At 38.9% G+C, this 20,639-nt stretch overlaps 1 protein-coding gene across 1 annotated transcript in view; it reads left to right on the forward strand.

The window, feature by feature from the left end:
- Nucleotides 1-19,546, forward strand: part of CNGB3 (cyclic nucleotide gated channel beta 3) — a 143,676-nt gene extending 124,130 nt beyond the window's left edge. The window contains exons 16-18 of the mRNA XM_029223050.1: nt 16,216-16,362; nt 16,599-16,773; nt 19,286-19,546. Of these exons, the coding sequence (XP_029078883.1) occupies nt 16,216-16,362; nt 16,599-16,773; nt 19,286-19,546 (583 nt within the window). The remainder of the gene's footprint in view (nt 1-16,215; nt 16,363-16,598; nt 16,774-19,285) is intronic.
- Nucleotides 19,547-20,639: the final 1,093 nt, after the last annotated feature.

The raw sequence follows: 20,639 nt of genomic DNA on the forward strand, positions 1-20,639 counted from the left end.
AATAAAATAAAATAAAATAAAATAAAATAAAATAAAATAAAATAAAATGACATAGTAGAGTCAGCCATCTGCATCTGTGGGTCCCTCATCTGAGGGTTCCACACACCAGGACTCAATAAACTGGATTGCACGACCCATATGTGAATGCACAAGCCATGGATACAAAGGTCTAACACTACAGACAGCAAATTCAAGCATTCTGTGGGCTAAACATTCCATATGCATTATTGTATTTAAACATATTCATGTATTCATCCAATAAACACTTATTTTGAGTGCCTAGTACATGCTAGACAGTCAGGTATTGCTCTAAACTCTGGCAATGTACTGTGAAAACAGTAAACAAGAGCTTACAGTCTTGAGGGAGAAAGCTAACAATAAATAAACTAGACGATAAAATCACATTGTGGTAACTGCTATAGAGGTAAAAATTGTTAGAGACTGGGGATGCTACTTTACATATAATGGTCAGGGATACCTCTTTGGACAGATGATATTCCAACTGAGACTTGAGAGAGTAAATGGAGCAGCCATCCAGACATGGGGGAAGAGCCTCCCATATGATGGAATAGCAAGGGCAGAGGCCTAGAGGTAGAGCAAGCGTATCTGGTTGAACATCATAGAGGTCAGTATGGCTGGAGTTCAGAGAATAAGGGACACTGTGGCGAGATGAGGCCAAAGAGGTGCTCAAAGACAAGACTGTACAGGCCTTTTAGGCCATGGTAAGGAATTTGTATTTTATTCTAAATACCAATGGATACCAATGGAGGATTTTAGGCAAAAGAATGGTACAATTTGAATTATGATGTTAGAAGACCACTCTAACAGCTATGTGGAAAAGAGGCAGTAAAGAAATGAGAATGAAATAGAGATCAATTAGAAGTCAGTTGCGGTGGTTCAGTGAAAGATGATGGAGTCTTGAACTAGGATGCTGTCTCTTAGGGTAAAGACAAGAGTGCACTGTCAGGCAGTTATTAACATACCCATTTCATGATTGGAAAAATTGCAATTCCAAGGTGTCAATTATCTGGCCCAGGATAACATAGCTAGTACGTGAAAGGGACAAGATTCAAACACGAGCTTCATGGATCAGGGCCTAGTGATTTTTCCACCATACCACAGAAGAAAGGTGGTTCATCCAACCTCTGATTTCATAGCTGCTAAGAAGTTATCTTCAGAGTTCCAGAGATATGAATAATTTCAGATGACTTTATATTAGCATAATTAGGGTTTCCTTAGAATGTTGAATCATGTTAATTCTCTGTTGATAATGTGCCTTCTCTTTTTTATTTTTCCTCCTTGCTTAAAACTGGGTGGGCACTCGTGTGAGGGTCTTGCTCTGGGGCAGTGGTGGAAACACTTCTCAGAATGTCCAGATCTGTGTGTTCCTTGCCTATTTTCTATCGCTTCCTTACTAGGAGTACTTGCAAAAGTGATTTAATATTTTAGTGACTTAATAATCACTGTAATCTTCAAGGTCATAAAACAAGCAACAGTCTAATCTCAAACATTGCAGAAATTAATTAGCTGACCTCTCCCAAGGGTTGAGTACTCCCTGAAGAATAAAGCTTTATAAATACAAATATGTTAATTGCTGATATTATCATCACAGTAGGAAATATTCTAAGAATACAATCCAGGTGCTGCTGAGTTGCAATTGAAAGGAATCTTAAATTCTTGACAGCAGCTTCTCAAATAAATCTCCTATTACCCACTGGGTTTCTAAGGCCAAATTGAAACCAGTAGACCAGACAAGCTCTAAATTCGCTCAGTAATCTGGCTGATACAAGCAAAAGGGAGGTTTTGGCCTTGATTCTCTTCTTGGCTGTGGTTGAGGAGAAATACGATACATCTGCCTCTTCCCAGATACCCCCAGGCTTCACAGGCCCACAGCTGTCATACGTCCCTGGAGCTCTAGTTATTTATTCCAGTAGTGGAGGCATGCCTGCCAAACATCTAGATACTGGAAAGATCTAGTAATTGTGTTTACTACTCAAAAAACCTGTGACCCTTGTTAAAATGAGCTAAATCCAGCACTATCATGTAGCTTTTTAACGAAAGTTCTTTTTTCTTAGGAAAAAATAAGAAAGAAAAGAACTGAGGGCTTTCAAGGACATTATATACTAATCGAAAAGAGCAAAGCACTGACTAAAATATAGATTTACAGCCTGTCATGGAGAAAATGCAGACCACATTTCCAATTAACATCTGAGGAGTTCAAACACCCCATTTTTAATAGAGAGACTCAGGGTCTGCCGGGGGATAGCCTTGTAGTACTGACTCCACTGTTTGTTTTCACAATTACAATTATTGCCAAGTCTTATTCACCGAATGTATTTAACCACTTCCTATCCTCCTGCATCTGTTAAAATCTCACTTTTCCTGAAATGCATCTGAATTTTTACCCTTGCTAGTGCTATTATGATTTCAATAGAAATCCCTACTGGTTTCATCTCCCTTTGGAATGTCCTCCCCCTGGAAAATACCTATTCACCTTTCAAGACTTCAATTCAGATGTCACCTCTCTGAAGCCATCTCTAACCACCCCCGCAAACGACTAGTTGCTCCTTGTTCTATGCTTTCATAGTATTTCATTAGTGACTTTACTACAGGAATTACCACTAATTTATAATCAATTCATTCAAATGGATCTCCTCAACAGACTAAGCTATTAAAATGTAAGAACTAAAACTTTCCACCTTTATGTCACCAGCAGCTATACAAAAACTGTACAATGTGTTGATTTTCATTGATATTCTGCCTCCATTCAAAATAATTTGCAGGTGCTATTCAGAAATTTCTGACTAATTAAGTAGTTAATTGTGATTTGATAAAAAAAAAACAGAAAATTATATTCATTACGCCTTACAGTATAATGTGAAGTGCCTCAAAGAAGGCCATGCCTGGCATGGTGAACAAGAATGGTGAGCAAGAAACAATCACTTCCCTCAAGGGCCTTATAAATAAAAGACAAGGAAACAAAAAGATTCCAATACTAGGTGATAAAATGTATGGGTTGCATTCAATGATGGAGCATACGCAGGATGTTATGGAGTACGAAGACTTCACAAGGACCAATCCTTCAGATTTAGCAATTGCTTGAGGTTATTTGAGAACTGAAGTCAGACCTTTCAGTGCTTCTCAAATGACATGTGGAGAAAATAATGTGTGCAGACAATATGTGTGCACAAAGGTCAGTCCTGATAGCCTGTACAAGGGTGTATGTAAAAGAGTATTCACATAATGCCTGTAGTAGGTTGAATGTTGGCCCCCACAAAGATATATCCATGCCCTAACTCCTGGAACCTGTGAATGTGACCTTATTTAGAAAAAAAGAAGAAAAAAAAAGAGTCTTTGCAGATATAATTAAGCTAAGGATCTTAAGGTGAGCTCATTCTTGATTTTCTTGGATGGGCCCTAAATCCAATGACAAGTGTCCTCACATGAGACAGAAGAGGAGAAGACACACAAACACAGGGAGAAGAGGGGAAGGCCGTGTGAAGACCGAGGCAGAAATTGGAGTTATGCAGCCACAGCCAAGGAACTCCTGGAGCCACCAGAAGCTGGAAGAGGCAAGAAAGCATTCTCTCCTAGAATCCCTGGAGGGAGCACAGCCCTGCCAACAACTTGATTTTTGACTTCTGGCCTCCAAAACTGTGAGAGAATAAATTTCTGTTATTGGTAGTCACTGGTTTTACAGTAATTTGTTACAGCAGCCTCAGGAAACTAATATAATACTAACCTTTTTACATTGTTAACTTTTGAAATTTACTGGGGAAAAAAAAAAGGTCTGCTTGACACTCCTTCAGCTCACCCTACATGGCCAGTCCACCTCTAAGACCTATCAATTTCACCTCCAAAGTGTGTCTCCAATTGTTTGCACCTTACCTTCTCCACTGACCCCACTTCCGTCCACACCACCTTCCTCTCTCACTGGACAACTGCAGGGCTGCTCCAAGTCTCCCACTCCAACCACCACACCCTCTGTAATCCAGGCCCCACTAGCAGCCAGAGGGATCCTTCACAAACAGGTATGATCATGTCATTGCCTTCCTGCTTGAAACCACTCAAATGTTTTCACATGTTCTTTTTTATCTAAAAGTCCTTGCCTGACCTACAAGATCCTGCAGAGTCTAGCCCCTGCCTACCTCTCTACTGCAGCGTGTACCCCACTCCCCTTGCTCTCTTTAATCCAGACTTTAGTTCCTTGAATGTGCCACATGCCATCCAGCCATGGAGAGTTGGTTTATTTTTTCCTAATTTTGGAATTTAAAAACTGTTTTATTCAGGTAATAATGGTTTATAATATTATATGTATCATGTATACATTACATTTTGACTTCTGCATATACTGCAGTGTGCTCACCACCAAAAGTTTAGCTTCCATCTGTCACCGTATAGTTGACCCCCTTTACCCATTTTGCCTTCCCTCAACCCTTCTTCCCCTCTGGTAACTACTACTCTGTTCTCTGTAGCTATGTTTTTGTTTTGTTTTGGTTTGGTTTGTTCATTTATTTTGTTTTGTTTGTGTTTTTTATATTCCGCCTATGAGTGAAAACATGCAGTATTTGTCTTTCTCTCTCTGACTTATTTCACTTAGCATAAAACCCTCAAGGTCCATCCACGTTGTCACAAATGGCAGGATTTCATCATTTTATGGCTGAGTAGTATTGCATTGTGTATATACACTACATCTTTATCCATTCATTCACTGATGGATACCTAGGCTGTTTCCATATCTTGGCTATTGTAAATAAAGCTGCAATGAACATAGGAGTGCATATATCCTTTAAAATTAGTTTTTGTGTTCTTTGGATGAACATACAGAAGTGGAATAGCTGGATCATATGGTGGTTCTAATTTTTTGACGAATCTCCATACTGTTTTCCATAGCAGCCATGGGGAGCTTTTACCTCTGCCCATATAGGTTTCCCACCCCTTTAACCTAATCTCACCTACTTTCAGGACTTCTTTTTCTCCATTATAGGGACCACCCAGGTCTCCTTGCTATATTCTCTAGTTGGACTACATTCCTATCTTTCAGAACACTTACCTTTGTAATCATGCACTTGCTGGTGCATTTATTTCTTCAGTGTCTTTCTTCCTTCCTCACTAACTCATAAGCACCAGGAATACAATGTATGGCTGTGCCAGTTGTGCTCTGCATCAGGATGTCCAGGCAGGGCCTGGGAGAACTGGAATGCAGCGGGCACTCCACTCCTGAACATGAGCCCCGCTGTTACACTCCCCCTCATGCACAGGTGCCCTTTACTTTGCAAAAGGGGACATTTTTCTGGCCAAGCTTTACACCTATAGGACTGCATTTGCCCAGAGAGGCTGTATTTTTCCATTTTGTACACAGACACAGTCCGTAGCAGACGCCACACGCAATCTGCACTTGATCCCCAGCCCTCAGGGGTGTGCCTGGCCCACATAAGTGCCTAATAAATAGTCATTGTTATAAGTAAATTAACGTAATTATCTTCTATCTTTGCAAATGTACTAATACACATTCATTTTTGTCATGAATATGCATATTCAGCCTTGTACCATTTTTGTCAGTTTTTATTATTAAGAATAGGACTGCAGGCTTCCCTGGTGGCTCAGTGGTTGAGAGTCCACCTGCCGATGCAGGGGACACGGGGTCGTGCCCCAGTCCGGGAGGATTCCGCATGCCACGGGGCAGCTAGGCCCGTGAGCCATGGCTGCAGAGCCTGCGTGTCCGGAGCCTGTGCTCCGCAACGGGAGAGGCCACAACAGTGAGAGGCCGGCGTACCGCAAAAAAAAATAAAATAAAATAAAAAAAAATAGGACTGCTACGTTTATCTTTGTAAAATCATTTTGCTTTTCTTTTATTTCTTTGAAGTTTATTCCCCAAAATGAAATAACTAGGCCAAAAGGTAGAAACATTTCTATAACTCTTGGAATATATGGGCGTGATTTTCTAGAAAAATTGAACCAATTTAAGATACAACATGCAATGTATAGCTATTTTTCTCTAGTACCAGTGATATTACCTCATTATTCTCAGTTGGTTTTGCACTTTAATAGTTGTTTTAATTTCCATTTCTCTAAATAGTGCTTAGAAAATAATAGGTCCTCAATAAATATTTGATAAATGAATTAATTTTCTCTGGGCCTATTTATTTTCACAAACGTGATCATATTTATTTTCTGCATTTCTTTCTTTGTACAATATCCTTTTTTCATCATATATAACAAGTTATTGAGCAGAATTTAGGCAGTGATATATCATATGTTTTAGATAGTCTGGCTTTTATTTGAAGTATTTAAGTTCTGACTTTTCACCAGCTATATTGGTCAAATCACCCATTCTGCATATTTAACAAATATTTTCTCTATACCATTGTGAAAAGGCCAAATATTTTGAAGAATAATTTTAAACCTCTTTGTTCCCTCCAAACAATGTTTGCCTATTTTCCCTGAGTACTCAGTTTTCAAAATGAGAGTACCAAGGTAGACTTTTAGTTTTTTGGACTATTTTAATTCCATATTCTTATTCTTCATCAGAATAACTCTGTTATTCCTTCACCCACTACCCTGCCTTTCCTAAAAGACAGAAATAGTAGATACATTGGAAGTATGAGCAGGGGTAAGAAGATTGATAAATATTGAGGGAGAAAACTTTTCATTTCCATTTTTTTCTGGCTCAATCCTGTGCATACTACCTGTGTTAAAATATGTGTTTATATTTTTCACTACCTTCTTTAATATACAGTCTCTGTTTGTGTAGCATTTTTTGCTTAGAGCAAAAAGCAAACCTCACCTAAGTTTCACAATATTCCTCTGAACCACTACATTATCAGTACCATTGTTTAAACATGTATTCAAATATTCTCAGGACTCCTCCTAAACTGACTTCATCTGGTGACTCTACTTCTATGAAAATCAAGGCTCTTTACCATCATTTGGAATAGCAGAGAGGGAGTAAAGAATCTGATTGTCAGACATTGGTAGAGCTTATCACGACCAGCCCAACTGGCTTCCTCCTTGATTTTTCTAATATCCATGTGCAACTCTCTATCATTAGAACAATAACAATGGCTTCATTAGCAGCATTAGAGTTTAGGGTGTAAAGAAAAGACTCCATGACTTGAAGTCAGCTCTGGTCTTGGATTTGAATTTCTGCAATGAAACTCGTAAGTATTTGTTCTGGAATAAGTCACTTCACTAGATTCTGGACCTCAATTTCCATGTCAGTAAGTGTAGGTAAGAACCTACCTCACCAGTTTCATATGGTCATTAATATATGACATTGTTGGCTATTTTGACCCCAAAGAAACACATAGTTAAGCTAGAATATTAGTTTGTTTGATACAGTAATTTCCAGCCAGAGTATCATATATCCTCCTGGGTACTTGATATAAATAAAGAGGGCAAGGAATAAACTGTGCATGTTATTCCTTTTTTCCTCTCCTTCTTTAGAATTTTTACCTAGATTCTTCATCGATCATCCACTTTTTTTTAAAAATAAATTTATTTATTTTTGGCCACGTTGGGTCTTCATTGCTGCTTGTGGGCTTTCTCTAGTTGTGGAGAGCGGGGGCTACTCTTGGTTGTGGTGTACAGGCTTCTCATTGTGGTGGCTTCTGTTGTTACACAGGCTCAGTAGTTGTGGCACACGGGCTCAGTTGCTCCGCGGCATGTGGGATCTTCCCGCACCAGGGCTCAAACCCATGTCCCCTGTACTGGCAGGCGGATTCTTAACCACTGCGCCACCAGGGAAGTCCTGATTATCCCCTTTTTCTAAGGCCAATTCAACTCTGAAATCAAGACTTCCTGGGGGAAAGAGGACTACACGTTTTGTATCTGTGAAATCTGAACTCTTTAACTCTGATAAAAATCCATACATAGAGATTTTTCTCAAAAATCTAGGTTAACATGTGTTGCCTTGCAGTAGTTTTATGAATATCAAAGTATCTGCAAAGAGCGAGCAGTCTGGGCAGAGGTGACATGAGAACATCCTCTGATATTTGCTCACCCACAAAAGTTTTGTTAGGATTTATATTTAGTGAAGTGGTAAAAATTTTCAAGCAACAAAGTGTTTTCCAATAACACTGAAAAGAGTAAAAGAATATCTCATAGAAGTCTACACAGGTGACCTAACCTCCTGCACTCCAAATATAATCCAGTTGGAAATTTGCTTAATGAGAACAGATACATGAAGTTGTAATCTCTCACTCAGCATTGGATGTGATTGATCTTCTTTCCATAGATAGTATTCAGAGTTAGTTTTATTTCTATTATAGAAAACAATTCTACATGAGAGTATGCTTTTAGACAAGAAACTTCTTCATTTTAGGAAACATTCTCATTTTTTTACAGTTATCAAAGCATTAATCATTCTGAATTGTGTTTATCTGTTTAAGAAGTCTGTCTAGGTTTGCATCCAACTCCACAACAATGAGCTGTGTGGCTCTGGGTGAGGTCCTCAACTGAGGTTTCATTTCTTCATCAATTAAAACAGAGTAATAATAATACATAATTACCTCATGGGATTGAAAAGCATTATATGTGTTGATACAAAAGAGAACTTAGAAAAATACCTGGCTCATAGTAAGCACTTAAAAATATTAGCTAGTAATACTACTATTACTAATGTTATTATCAATATTTGCTAGTCGACTAGATAACCCTCGCCCACGCTTATCCCACTCCTAGATTACAAACAGCTTGAGGGCAGATTTTTTTTTATTGAAATATAGTCGATTTACAAATATTATGTTAGTTTCAGGTATACAGCAAAGTGATTCAGTTATACATATATGTGTATATCTATATTCTTTCTTCGATTCTTTCCTGTTATAGTTTACCACAAGATATTGAATATAGTTCCCTATGCTATACAGTAAATCATTTTGTTTATTTTATATATGGTAGTATGCGTCTGTTAATCTCATACTCCCAATTTATCTCTCCCCCCTTTCTCCTTTGGTAACCATAAGTTTGTGTATTATGTCTGTGAGTCTGTTTCTGTTCTGCAAATAAGTTTATTTGTACTAATTTTTAGAGCCTACATATAAGTGATATAATATTTGTCTTTGTTTGACTTAACTTCATTTAAAATGATAATCTCTAGGTCCATCCATGTTGCTGCAAATGGCATTATTTCATTCTTTTTTATGGCTGAGTAATATTTCATTTTATACATCTATATCTATATCTCATCTTCCTTATCCATTCATCTGTTAATGGACACTGAGTTTGCTTCTATGTCTTTGCTATTGTAAATAGTGCCGCTATGAACACTGGGGTGAATATATCTTTTCAAATTAGATCTTTTCTCTTTCCCAGATATATGCCCAGGAGTGGGATTACTGGATCATATGGTAACTCTATTTTTAGTTTTTTTAAGGAAACTCCATACTGTTTTCCACAGTGGCTGTACTAATTTACATTCCCACCAACAGTGTAGGAGGGTTCCCTTTTGGCTTGAGGACAGATGTTAATCATCTTTATAGCCCCAGAACTTGGCATCGTATCTAGGTCATTACGGAGTATGTTATTGCCACACACTTCTAATTTATCACTAATTTCTTTTTTTCCTTTTCTTTTCAATTTATACGGTGAATTCCTTATATGCTTCTGCATGATTGGCCTCCAAAGTAAAATGGTCTGTACAATCTCAAACTCATAGGAAAAAACTATTTATCAAAAGTCCAGCTGAGGAAGGTAATGTTTAAGAGGATGATTTTTCTCTAGATATTCTAGATACCACTGAAAACAAAGAGAGAGATGAGTATCTGATATGCACTGTACTGACTGCCCTTCCCACCCGCAGCATTGCTCCTATGGAACTGGACTTTGGAGTGACACACAGCCTTTACTGAGGACCACATCACAAACAGTGCTGGCAAACTTAGTTTTGCATCTATAATAGAATATGAACATGTTGTCCACCAATTTACATGGTGGCCTCTCTACTAAAGCTCTTCAGCATATATTTCTGTCTTAAAACTAAGAATCCATCGATTTTTATGATATAAGAGACAAAGCCAAATTCGAAGCCCTTTTGTAACAAAGTTTACATTTTTGCATGCACCCCATTTTATGTTTCCATTCTTGTTTTTCTTCTGCTCTTCCTTTCAACTTATGCTCTTTTGTATTCTACTTATCCTTGTGAGTGCTTTCTGGATAAACTAGCTCTGTGAAAAAGGGCTGTGCACATTGTGTTCCAGTCACATTATAGTCTGTGTATGCAGTGCACAATTTATGATGCTGTATGTGGCAGCCCTGGAGAAAAGCTGGAAATGAATGACTTACTAGGGACTATCTGAATATTCTAGCTCTTTCTGATATATACACACAGAAATGTATATGTAAATACATATACATTTGTTTATATGTATATATACATTTGTTTATATGTATATGTGCACATGTACATATTATATTTATATGTATGTACTATATGTATACTATATGCAGTAGGGATCACCCAATCCACTGAGGGTCTGAATAGAACAAAAATGTGAAGAAAGGGCAAATTCGCTCTCTCAGCTTGAGCTGGCACATCTATCTTCTCCTGCCCTCAGACATCAGACATCAGGGCTCTTGGTTCTGGACTTTCAGACCCAGACCTCGACTTACACCAGAGGCTCCTCTTTCTCTCCTTCTCAGGCCTTTGGACCCAGACTGAATTACAGCACCAGCTTCCTGGGTCTCCAGCTTGTAGATGGCAGACTGTGGGACTTCTCAGACTCCATAACCACCACAACCACATGAGCCAATTCCCATAATAAATCTCCTTTTATATATATCTGTATATGTCCTATTTTTTCTGTTTCTCTGGAGAACCCTGCGTAATAAAATTTATTATACTTATTGTTAGTTGTTACAGTTACATACCCCAAATTAGGGTTTAAAACTTCTCAGCCAGGAGTTTTACCTAATTACACCTTCATAATTGAATGTCAGGGGTCTATAAACACTTATCTCTGGGCTTCCCTGGTGGCACAGTGGTTGAGAGTCCGCCTGCCGATGCAGGGGACACGGGTTCGTGCCCCGGTCCGGGAAGATCTCACATGCCGCGGAGCGGCTGGGCCGCTGAGCCTGCGCGTCCGGAGCCTGTGCTCCGCGGTGGGGAAGGCCACAGCAGTGAGAGGCCCACGTACAGCAAAAAAAAAAAAAACACCTATCTCTCCCTAAAGATAATCAGATACCTATAGTACTAAAGGTACTTTAGTACTTTAGAAAGTACTAAAAGGTGGTCTTGTTAATCCAAAAGAGAGATTAAGTATCTTGCTCAGAAATACACTTAATAAATGGTAGATTTCAACTATAGTTCAATTTAAATTCTTTTAAACTAAACATTATAAATAAATAAATAAAATGGTAGAGTTATCTGGTTCCAAAATCTGTACTCTTTCCACAAACCATACCATGCTTTACTATTTTTCCTTTTGCACTACTTTACCTGCTCAATACATGATAGGCACTTAATAAATACATGATTGGAGTAAAAATCTAAAAGGTCCTTAAGTTCTTTTTAAAGGTCACAGCAAACAAAGGTGGACCTAGAATTAGAATCTATTCCCTTGTTTCCTGGGCCATTGCTCTGTTCAGTATTTTTGACCTGGGGACACTTACCATTAACCTCGGCTGTTTGTCCTCCAGCACGTGCTCTTTCAGAAACTATGTGGGCTTGGGAATATTTAGGGATCTTCTTACTAAGCTATTTAATGAGTGAAACTTTCCATTGGTGGAATGCTGGAGAAGCATTTTGTGGACAGGAGGGAAAAAAACGATGCTATTTTAAACACTGCTGAGAGTTTGGGCAAAATCCATCTGGCAGACAGACTATTTCTTCCGTTCAAAAACTCATCAAGCACTCCAAATGTGTAACCTGTAGGCAAGTTTAATTAAAGCTTGAGAAATCTCAAAATAACTTGACATTTAAATATGTTATTTCCGTTCTGCTCTCATAGTCTGACACACACAGAGACAGTCTCAGGTCCAAATTAAGCTCCCCAGTGCCATCCAGCCCTGCCTAACTACTGATTGCCCTATGTCCAAGGCGACAGGAATGTGAATGAAATAGGCTCATCCAATCATTATCCTTCAAATATTAACATCCATTTCATAGATACATAGGCAGGAAGATAGGTAGGTAGATAGGTGGATAGATAGATAGATGGATGGATGGATGAATGACAGAGTAAAATTTATTTCTCTTACTTAAAAAAAGGTCGAAGGCAGAGCCTGTCTTGGGGAGAACCTCAGGAAAGGAGATTCCATTTTCTCTTTTCTCTTAGTTTATCAATTATAATTCTTTTCAAAAAACTTCAGTGTTTGCCATACACATTTTAAACTTCACATTAACACTATACCACTTCACACATAGTGCAGGAACATTATAACAGCCCTTCCCTACCAACCCTTAAGACACTGATATCATTCATTTCACTTATCCATATGCTACAATCACCCAATGCAGTGTTACTTTATTATTTAAAGTCATATTTTAGATCAATTAAGAATAAGGAAAATAAAAGACTTTCGTTTTACCTCTGCTTATTCCTTCTCCCATGTCTTTCACTCTTTATGTAGACCTAAATTTTTAATCTGTATCATTTTCCTTCTTCCCGAAGAATTTCTCTCAATATCTTTAAGGGTATGTCTGCTAATGTTAAAGTCCCTCAGTTTTTGGTTTTCTGAGAAAATCTTCATCTCTCCTTCACTTTTGAAGGATAACTTCCCTATACATAGGATTCTAGGTTGGTGATTTTGTTTTTCTCAACACTTAGTATTTCACTCCACTCTCTTCTTATTTGCAGTGTTTCTGATGAAAAGTCCACTATAAGTCTTATTCCTGTTCCTTTATATGTATGGCTTTTTTCCCCCCTCAGCTCTTTTCAAGGTTTTCTTTGTCTTTAGTTTATTACACTTTGAATATGATGTGCCTAGGAATGGGGGTGGGGGAGTATTTATTCTGCTTGGTATTCTCTGAGCTTCCCGGATCTGTGATTTGTTGTCTGTCATTAATTTGGAAAAGTTCTTGGCCATTATTACTTCAGCTGGTTCTTCTAATACTAGAGAATAATGTATGTTTATGTATATATCATATATATATAATACCTTTTGAAAATGTCCTGCGATTCTTGATGTTCTGTTCTGGTTGGATTTTTGGTTTTCTTTTTTTTTCATTCCTTTTTTTTCTTTTTGCATTCAATTTGGGAACTTTCTACTACCTATCTTCAAGCTCATCTATTCTTTTCTTCGTCATGCCCAGTCTACTGATGAGCCCATTAAAGTCAGTATTCATTTCTGTTATAGTATTTTTTTTTATTTTTATTTTTTTTAGGTACGCGGGCCTCTCACTGTTGTGGCCTCTCCCGTTGCGGAGCACAGGCTCCAGACATGCAGGCTCAGCGGCCATGGCTCACGGGCCCAGCCGCTCCGCGGCATGTGGGATCTTCCCGGACCGGGGCACGAACCCGCGTCCCCTGCATCGGCAGGCGGACTCTCAACCACTGCGCCACCAGGGAAGCCCTGTTATAGTATTTTTTATTTCTAACATTTCGATTTGAATCTGTCTTAGAATTTCTATCTCTCTGCTTACATTACCCATCTGTTCTTGTATGATGCCACTTTTTCCAATAGATCTTTTTAACATATTAATCATAGTTATTTTAAATTCTCTGTCTGATAATTCCAACATCTGTGTCATATCTCAGTCTGGTTCTAATGCTTTCTTTAGCTCTTCAGGCTGTATTTTACTTGCTTTTTAGTGTACTTTGTAATTTTTGTTGAAAGCTGTACATGACGTAATGGGTAGTAGGAACTGAGGTAAACAGGTCTTTAGAATGAGGTTTTATATTAATCTGGCTAGGAGTTGGGCTGTGTTTAATGTTTGCTGTAGCTGTAGGTGCTAGAGCTTCTAAATTTCTCTAGTGACTTTGTTTCTATCTCCTCTGTTGACTTTGGCCTTCCCTCAGTACTGCTCTTCAGAGAAAGTCTGCATTTTGCAGTTATAACCCAATGTTACCATACAGAAGCCCCTTTGGTATAGTGCTCAGGTATGGGGGAAAGCTCTAACTTTATGATTAAATCTAAGTCTTTTAATGGATCTATGTCCCTGGGGTGCGATCTTCACAGGTGTTTCTTATCCCCTTAGGCAGGAAGGCCAGAGGTGCCTGGGATGAGAGAAATGCCCTTCGTCCAGCTAGGATAAGACTCTGGTAATCTTTTCCCCTGGATAGTAGACCTTTGTAATGGAGAACAAATATATTCTGGGTGTATTTTACAATGATTAATTATCCCCTTCTACTACCAGAGCAACAAGCAGATCTTTCTCGGCTCTCAACTGTGAGAATCTGCTGAAGTTTCTCAAGGTAAAACCTATAAAAGTATCAGTTTCCCCATAATTGTGGTCCTCAGAGTTTCTCCCTCTCTTGATAGTTCACTCTCAACGTACAGCAATTTGTCGAAATTACCATTTAGGTATTCCTACCAGTTACAGCTCCAAGGGCTTCTGTTCCAGGTAAGCAGGTTTGGCTGTGGCTTTCTGGATTCACCTGTCTCCCCAGATTTGGGTGGGAGTTGACCCTGCAACTTCAGTTCTTTGACAGTTCTGAGAAAAGTCATTGGTTTTCAGTTTGTTCAACTTTTTCGTGTTTTAAGGACAGGAGTGACAACTTCCAAGCTCTTTACATGTCAGAGCTGAAACCTTATGTTAGTTTTTTAGTTTTTTAATGATTAACAGCCAGCGAAAATGTTCCCTTTTCTGCAACAACGGCTGGAGAAATACACATGGTCTGATATCAATCTTCAGGCACATCACTCATGCAGCTTCTCACATCTCATTGCCCCCAAAGGCAGGGCTGTGAAAACGTGAACATTCCTATTGCCAGAATGCTTTCTCGGTCCCTTCCACCTCTGGAGATTGTTTTTAGTAATGTGAGCCTTCTTTCTCCATGTTTTTATTAATGTGAGCCTTCTTTCTCCATTTCTAAATGGTTGACTCTGAGAGACTGAATCTCGTATTACCATCTCACTGCAGAGCCTATAGTGTTTTTTTTAAACATTTGACATGTGTTTTTTCTTGTCTTGCTTTCAAAGACCAACCCTTATTTTCCAGATTATTGGTGAATGACAGAAGTTATATTCATTTGTTTTATTCACTCTAGTGTTCGTTTATTTTATAACTATTTATTGGTTACTTCCCAAACACAAAATGCCCCAGCTATGTCCCTGAGAGATACAAAGTCCAGAATTCTCTGACATTCCAAGTGGGAAGTTGTATGAGAATGACTATACTACTGTAGTATATACTATACTACAGTTGTATGAGAATGACTATACTACAGAGCAATTTATGATACTGAGAAACAATTTGATCTGGGAGTTACGTATAGGAAGAGATTAAATTCACCTAAGGTAACCAGGGTATCATTAAGATTTGATGTCAGAGCTTGATCTGTCAGAGTCCAGACAAAAAACTGAAGGTACACTTAAGTAAGTTAACTAAGAAGACTTTAATAAAGGGATTACTGACAGAAGCCAATCAAAGGAAATTAGAAGGAAAATCTAAGACTACCCAACAAGAGATGGTGATACATCTCGAAGCTAGCTACAAGGGAGCTGTTTCCACAGCCAGGCCTCAAGGGGACAAGGGCAGGGCACATTACCAGAGCCCAGAAAGAAATCTGTGGGAGTTGTACTTCCAGGAGATGGCCAGGAGCTGTGGATTTTGGTAGAAACTGCAGCCATTGCTAACCTAAGGCCTGGCAGGGAAGAATGGGGGAAGAAACGTGCCAACCCCACTCTCTTCCTGCTTTCTGACTTCTTACTGGTATTTCCCATTGGCTGAATCCAAATGAAAATCAGAGAGCAAGCCCACAGAGGTCAGCTTCCTGGAGTGCAAAGAGGATCGGGAAGGATGAAAAGTTAGTCTGAAAGAGCAAATGGAGGATACCCAGTCCAAAGAGAGTCTGCACTTCTGGAATCTGGGAAGAAGAATCTCCCAGGGCTCTGATGGCTACAAGGCCTTGATTTGAGGTAGGAGTTAGATGCAAAATGCATTGAAATCTGTTGCCACTTCTATTGCCACCACATCTTGACTCTCTCTGCACACTCATCCAGGGAATGATCTCTGAAGCAGTATAAATGGTTCTAATATTTGATTTTTTTTTTTAAGATTTTGGTGGAGGAAGATTGAAACTGGTGTCAAAGATTCATTTTTCTCTCCTACAGCCTTCTAGCAGCAAGAGGAGGAAACCGTAGAACTGCCAACGTGGTGGCCCATGGCTTTGCCAATCTTTTAACTCTGGACAAAAGGACCCTCCAAGAAATTCTAGTGCATTATCCAGATTCTGAAAAGCTCCTCATGAAGAAAGCCAGGTATAACCTTTAAAACCCCATTAGAGAGGAGTTGGTTTTACTTCATAAAATCTAAGATGAGAACTGTGTTATGGTGGGTGCAATCAACTTTATCCATGAGATACACTTAACAAACAACTGTTTGTGCAGTTATACATTGAAAACTTCACAGATTAGGAGAAATGATAGTATTTCTGGTAAGTTTTTCCATAACTCTCACAGTGCTATCTGAAATGGCCTTTCTGTCTTGTCCACAGAGTGCTTCTAAAGAACAAGGCTCCAGGCACAGAGACAACTTGTCCAAATAAAGGACTTGCGTTTCTCTTCCCACCAAAACAAGAGACACCCAAAAAGTTTAAAGCTCTCCTGGGAGGCTCAGGAAAAGCATGTCTTGCAAAACTACTCGCACTGAAGAGAGAACAAACCATTCTGGTAATAAGGCAGAGGGAAAGGAGGGCTGTAACAGAGACCACTGGACTAAAGACCAGACAAGCTCCTACTTTAATTCCATCTCAGACATTGGGATAATCTGGGTTCATCTAATGCAAATAATTAATACTTTATATATAGCACTTATTATTAGTTTACTGTATGCCCATATAACATCACATTTAATCCTCACGGGTTTATTATGGATAGTTTTAATGTATATATACATAAATACAGTCGACCCTCATTTTTGTGGATTCTGTGTTTGTGAATCTGCCTACTCACTAAAATGTGTTTGTAACCTCAAAATCAATAGTTATGGTGTTTTGGGGGTCATTCACAGACATACATGTGCAGAGCAGCAAAAAATTTAAGTTGCTGGAGGCACATGTTCCCAGTTGAGGCTGAACAAGGAGACACTCTGCCTTCTTGTTTCAACTCTCACACTGTAAACAAGTGACCTTTTCATGGTCTATTTATTGCCATGTTTTTTGCATTTTTGTGCATCTCCCCCCACAATACTGTTAAAAATGGCCCCCATGGGGCTTCCCTGGTGGCGCAGTGGCTAAGAATCCACCTGCCATTGCAGGGGACACGGGTTCGAGCCCTGGTCCGGGAAGATCCCACATGCCGCGGAGCAACTAAGCCCGTGCGCCACAACTACTGAGCCTGCACTCTAGAGCCTGTGAGCCACAACTACTGAGCCCGCGCACCTAGAGCCGGTGCTCCGCAACAAGAGAAGCCACCCCAATGAGAAGCCCGCACACCACAACAAAGAGTTGCCCCCGCTCGCTGCCATTAGAGAAAGCCCATGCAGCAGCAAAGACCCAACACGGCCAAAAATAAAAACAAATAAATTAATTTAAAAAAAATGGGCCCCAAGCATATCGCCAAAGCACCACCTAGTGTTCCTAAGCACAAAAATGCTCTGATGTGCCTTACAGAGAAACGTGTGTTAGATAAGCTTCATTCAGGCATGAGTCATAGTACTGTTGGCTGTGAGTTCAGTGTAATGAATAAACAATATATATTAAATAAGGTGTCTCTAAACAGAAATGCACATAAAACAAGGCTATGTATTGAGCAGCTGACAAAAATGTTGTAGCCAGAGGCTTATAGGAACCTAAACCTGCATTACCCCTAGGAGAGATAGGTCAGGGTTTGCTAACAGTGTTTGTGGCAGCTTTACAGGACAAAACTACCATGAATAATGAGGATCAACTGTATATGTATAGACATACATATATACCTATAAATATATGACATTTTAGCAGTAAGACAATAAACATTTTCACTAATATTCATTCAATTACTATCACTAATGTAAAGTCAGAAATAACCACATAGATTGCATCCAAGCTTTTATATTATAGATGAAGAAACTACGATCCAGATCAATGTATTTGGATAAGGTCACAATCAATGACAGAGCAAAAGCTATTACTCAGGTATTCAGACTTCCACACCTACACTAAGCTGTCTCCCAATTCCTAGAAATGTCAAGAAACTCAAATGTTATTGCTTTTCTCTTTTTTTTTTCATATTTCTTTGATTCTCATGATAAGCTTATGAGGGCAGATACTGAAAAACAGCAGGAATTCAGGTTTTCTGAATCTAGTCCTTATGCTATCTCTAAAACTGTAGGAAATGGGAGGCTGTGGTTCTTTCAGGAAATTGGTAAAGCAAATATTATAAAGTCAGTCACACTCAAGAGACTAAAACTTGCCTCATCCTTTGCCACACACACAACACTGAGATGAAAATCAGTGTATACCAAATGCCTTATTTAATCGGCACAGAAATAATACTTTGTGTAAAAGGCTTATGGGGTTAAAGAACTATGTAAGTCAGTATGTTAAGTAAGGCTCTCAACTTTTATGTACACATTCATACCCGGTACGAGCTTCTCTCAAACTGATCTCAAGCATCACCAGTAAAGAGCATAGTATATTTTTTACTATGAAATTTCTACAGATGACACTAAATATAATGGGTTCTAAAGCCATATCAAACGCCCACGGGACGAATGGAGAAGACTGTACTAGGAAAGAGATATGAATTTCTCCCTGAAGTTCTCCCATGAACTTATGCAGGAGGAACACCAGAGATTCTAGAGTATTTATATGGTATTTGGTTAATACTTTTTTATTAAAGGATAAATATTTAAAATTTCATCTTCATAAAATAAGTAAATATTTTAAAAGCAAAGAGTCCTGAGCACTAAGTCTAATAATTCAGAGACCATGAGGGTCAATAGGAAGTGAATTCCTTGGCAGGGAGAAAAAGGCGACGTAGACTAACACCGAATTCAAATATGATAGCTCAGCTCCATTCTCCAGCACATCAGAAAACTTAGTTAAATGATAGTCAATGGCAGACATGATTCCCTTATTAACTTAATTCAGACAGTCTTTGTCTTAGTGGTGATCCTTAGCTATTGCATATTAATCAAAAGACTCCAATGCCCTTGATTAAGATTTCAATACCAATTCTTTTCGATAACTGTTGCTTCTAGAAAAAAAGTGAAAACTCTGAAGGAGAAGAGCATAAAGGAAAAAAATATGAAGATAAAGGAAGACAGCCAGCAGAGAAACCACTTGAAACATTCAAATGTCGAACAAGTTCTATTACAGCAGAGGAAGCGCACCAGTCAATTAGAAGGGCAGTTTTACCCAGAGGAACTACCCGTCAATCACTCATCATCAGCATGGCTCCTTCTGCGGAGGCTGGGGAAGAGGTTCTGATGATTGAAGTCAAAGAAAAGGCTAAGCCATAAACGTTTGATTATCTTTAGATACAATCTAGTTAGTTCCCAAAGAGATTGTAGTCAGGATGGTAGCTTAAACTAATGAGAGGAAAAGACCTTGCCGGGACCCTTGAGAAACCGTAGGCAAATCCCTAGCTTAGTTTCTAGGATTTATCCTAGAGAGTGTGATCTTCTGCATTGGCAATAAGATTATTTAAAAAAACCATCCCTATTCTCCGTTGTCATTAGCTTTGCGCAATTGGTATTTCTCCTAATTGCATATAGTAGGTTATTTTTCTTCTGTTCTTTCTTGATGATGTTTCTTCTCTCCATTTTGATTAGGTTGGTCTTGGCTCTGAAATGATTCACTAACTTTTTCTCTTAATTTTGTGAGTGTGTGATTGTGTGTGTGTGTGTTAAAGTCTTGCATCGCACTGTTAGTCTTGGTTAAATGTTCCATGTATATGAATTTGTCTCCTACTTTGGGAGTACGAGATTTTAATAAAATGTCAAAAGTTGGGTGATTTTCATTCAAGGCAGGGTGATGAGTCAGTCAAGTATCAAATCAACCCAGCAGCTGGGACTGAAGGGAAGCAAACAAGGGAGCCGATGGATGTAAAACCCAACTTGCAGAGGACTCCCCTGAAGAGCACTGCTGGTCAGCATTACTAACAAACCCACAAGCAAAATCACATTGCAGCAAAGTGTTGGAAAAACTGTACCCTTTGCTAAAGAAACAAACTTTAATATTTTCCCTCATATCAACTTAAAAGGCTCATCTGGCTCAACAGACTCAAACAGGAGGAATCAGATTGTCCCCGTCTTCATGGAGGCTAAAGTGACATCTCTCAGAAACTTTTGCAAGCATTTACTTCAGAAGACGTCAGGTTTGAGCTTATTGTTTTCAGCTTTAGTAAAAAGTAACAAGGTTAGGAAGGCAGACTGTACACGTCAGATTGACATATCCCTGCAATTTGCAGAAACTACATGTACAGCTGTTTACAAAATCTCCGAGTTAATTAAGTGCACTTTAGGAAGTTGTCCTCATGAATCATCTAACATTAGCATAATTACCAAAGTCTCAAGCTGTGAAGAGGCTAAAAGAGCCAGGCTGCTGTCAGAA

The sequence above is a fragment of the Monodon monoceros genome, unplaced genomic scaffold (genome assembly GCF_005190385.1).
Source record: "Monodon monoceros isolate NGI ecotype Baffin Bay Population unplaced genomic scaffold, NGI_Narwhal_1 Super_Scaffold_14, whole genome shotgun sequence".
Classification (NCBI taxonomy): Eukaryota; Metazoa; Chordata; class Mammalia; order Artiodactyla; family Monodontidae; genus Monodon; species Monodon monoceros.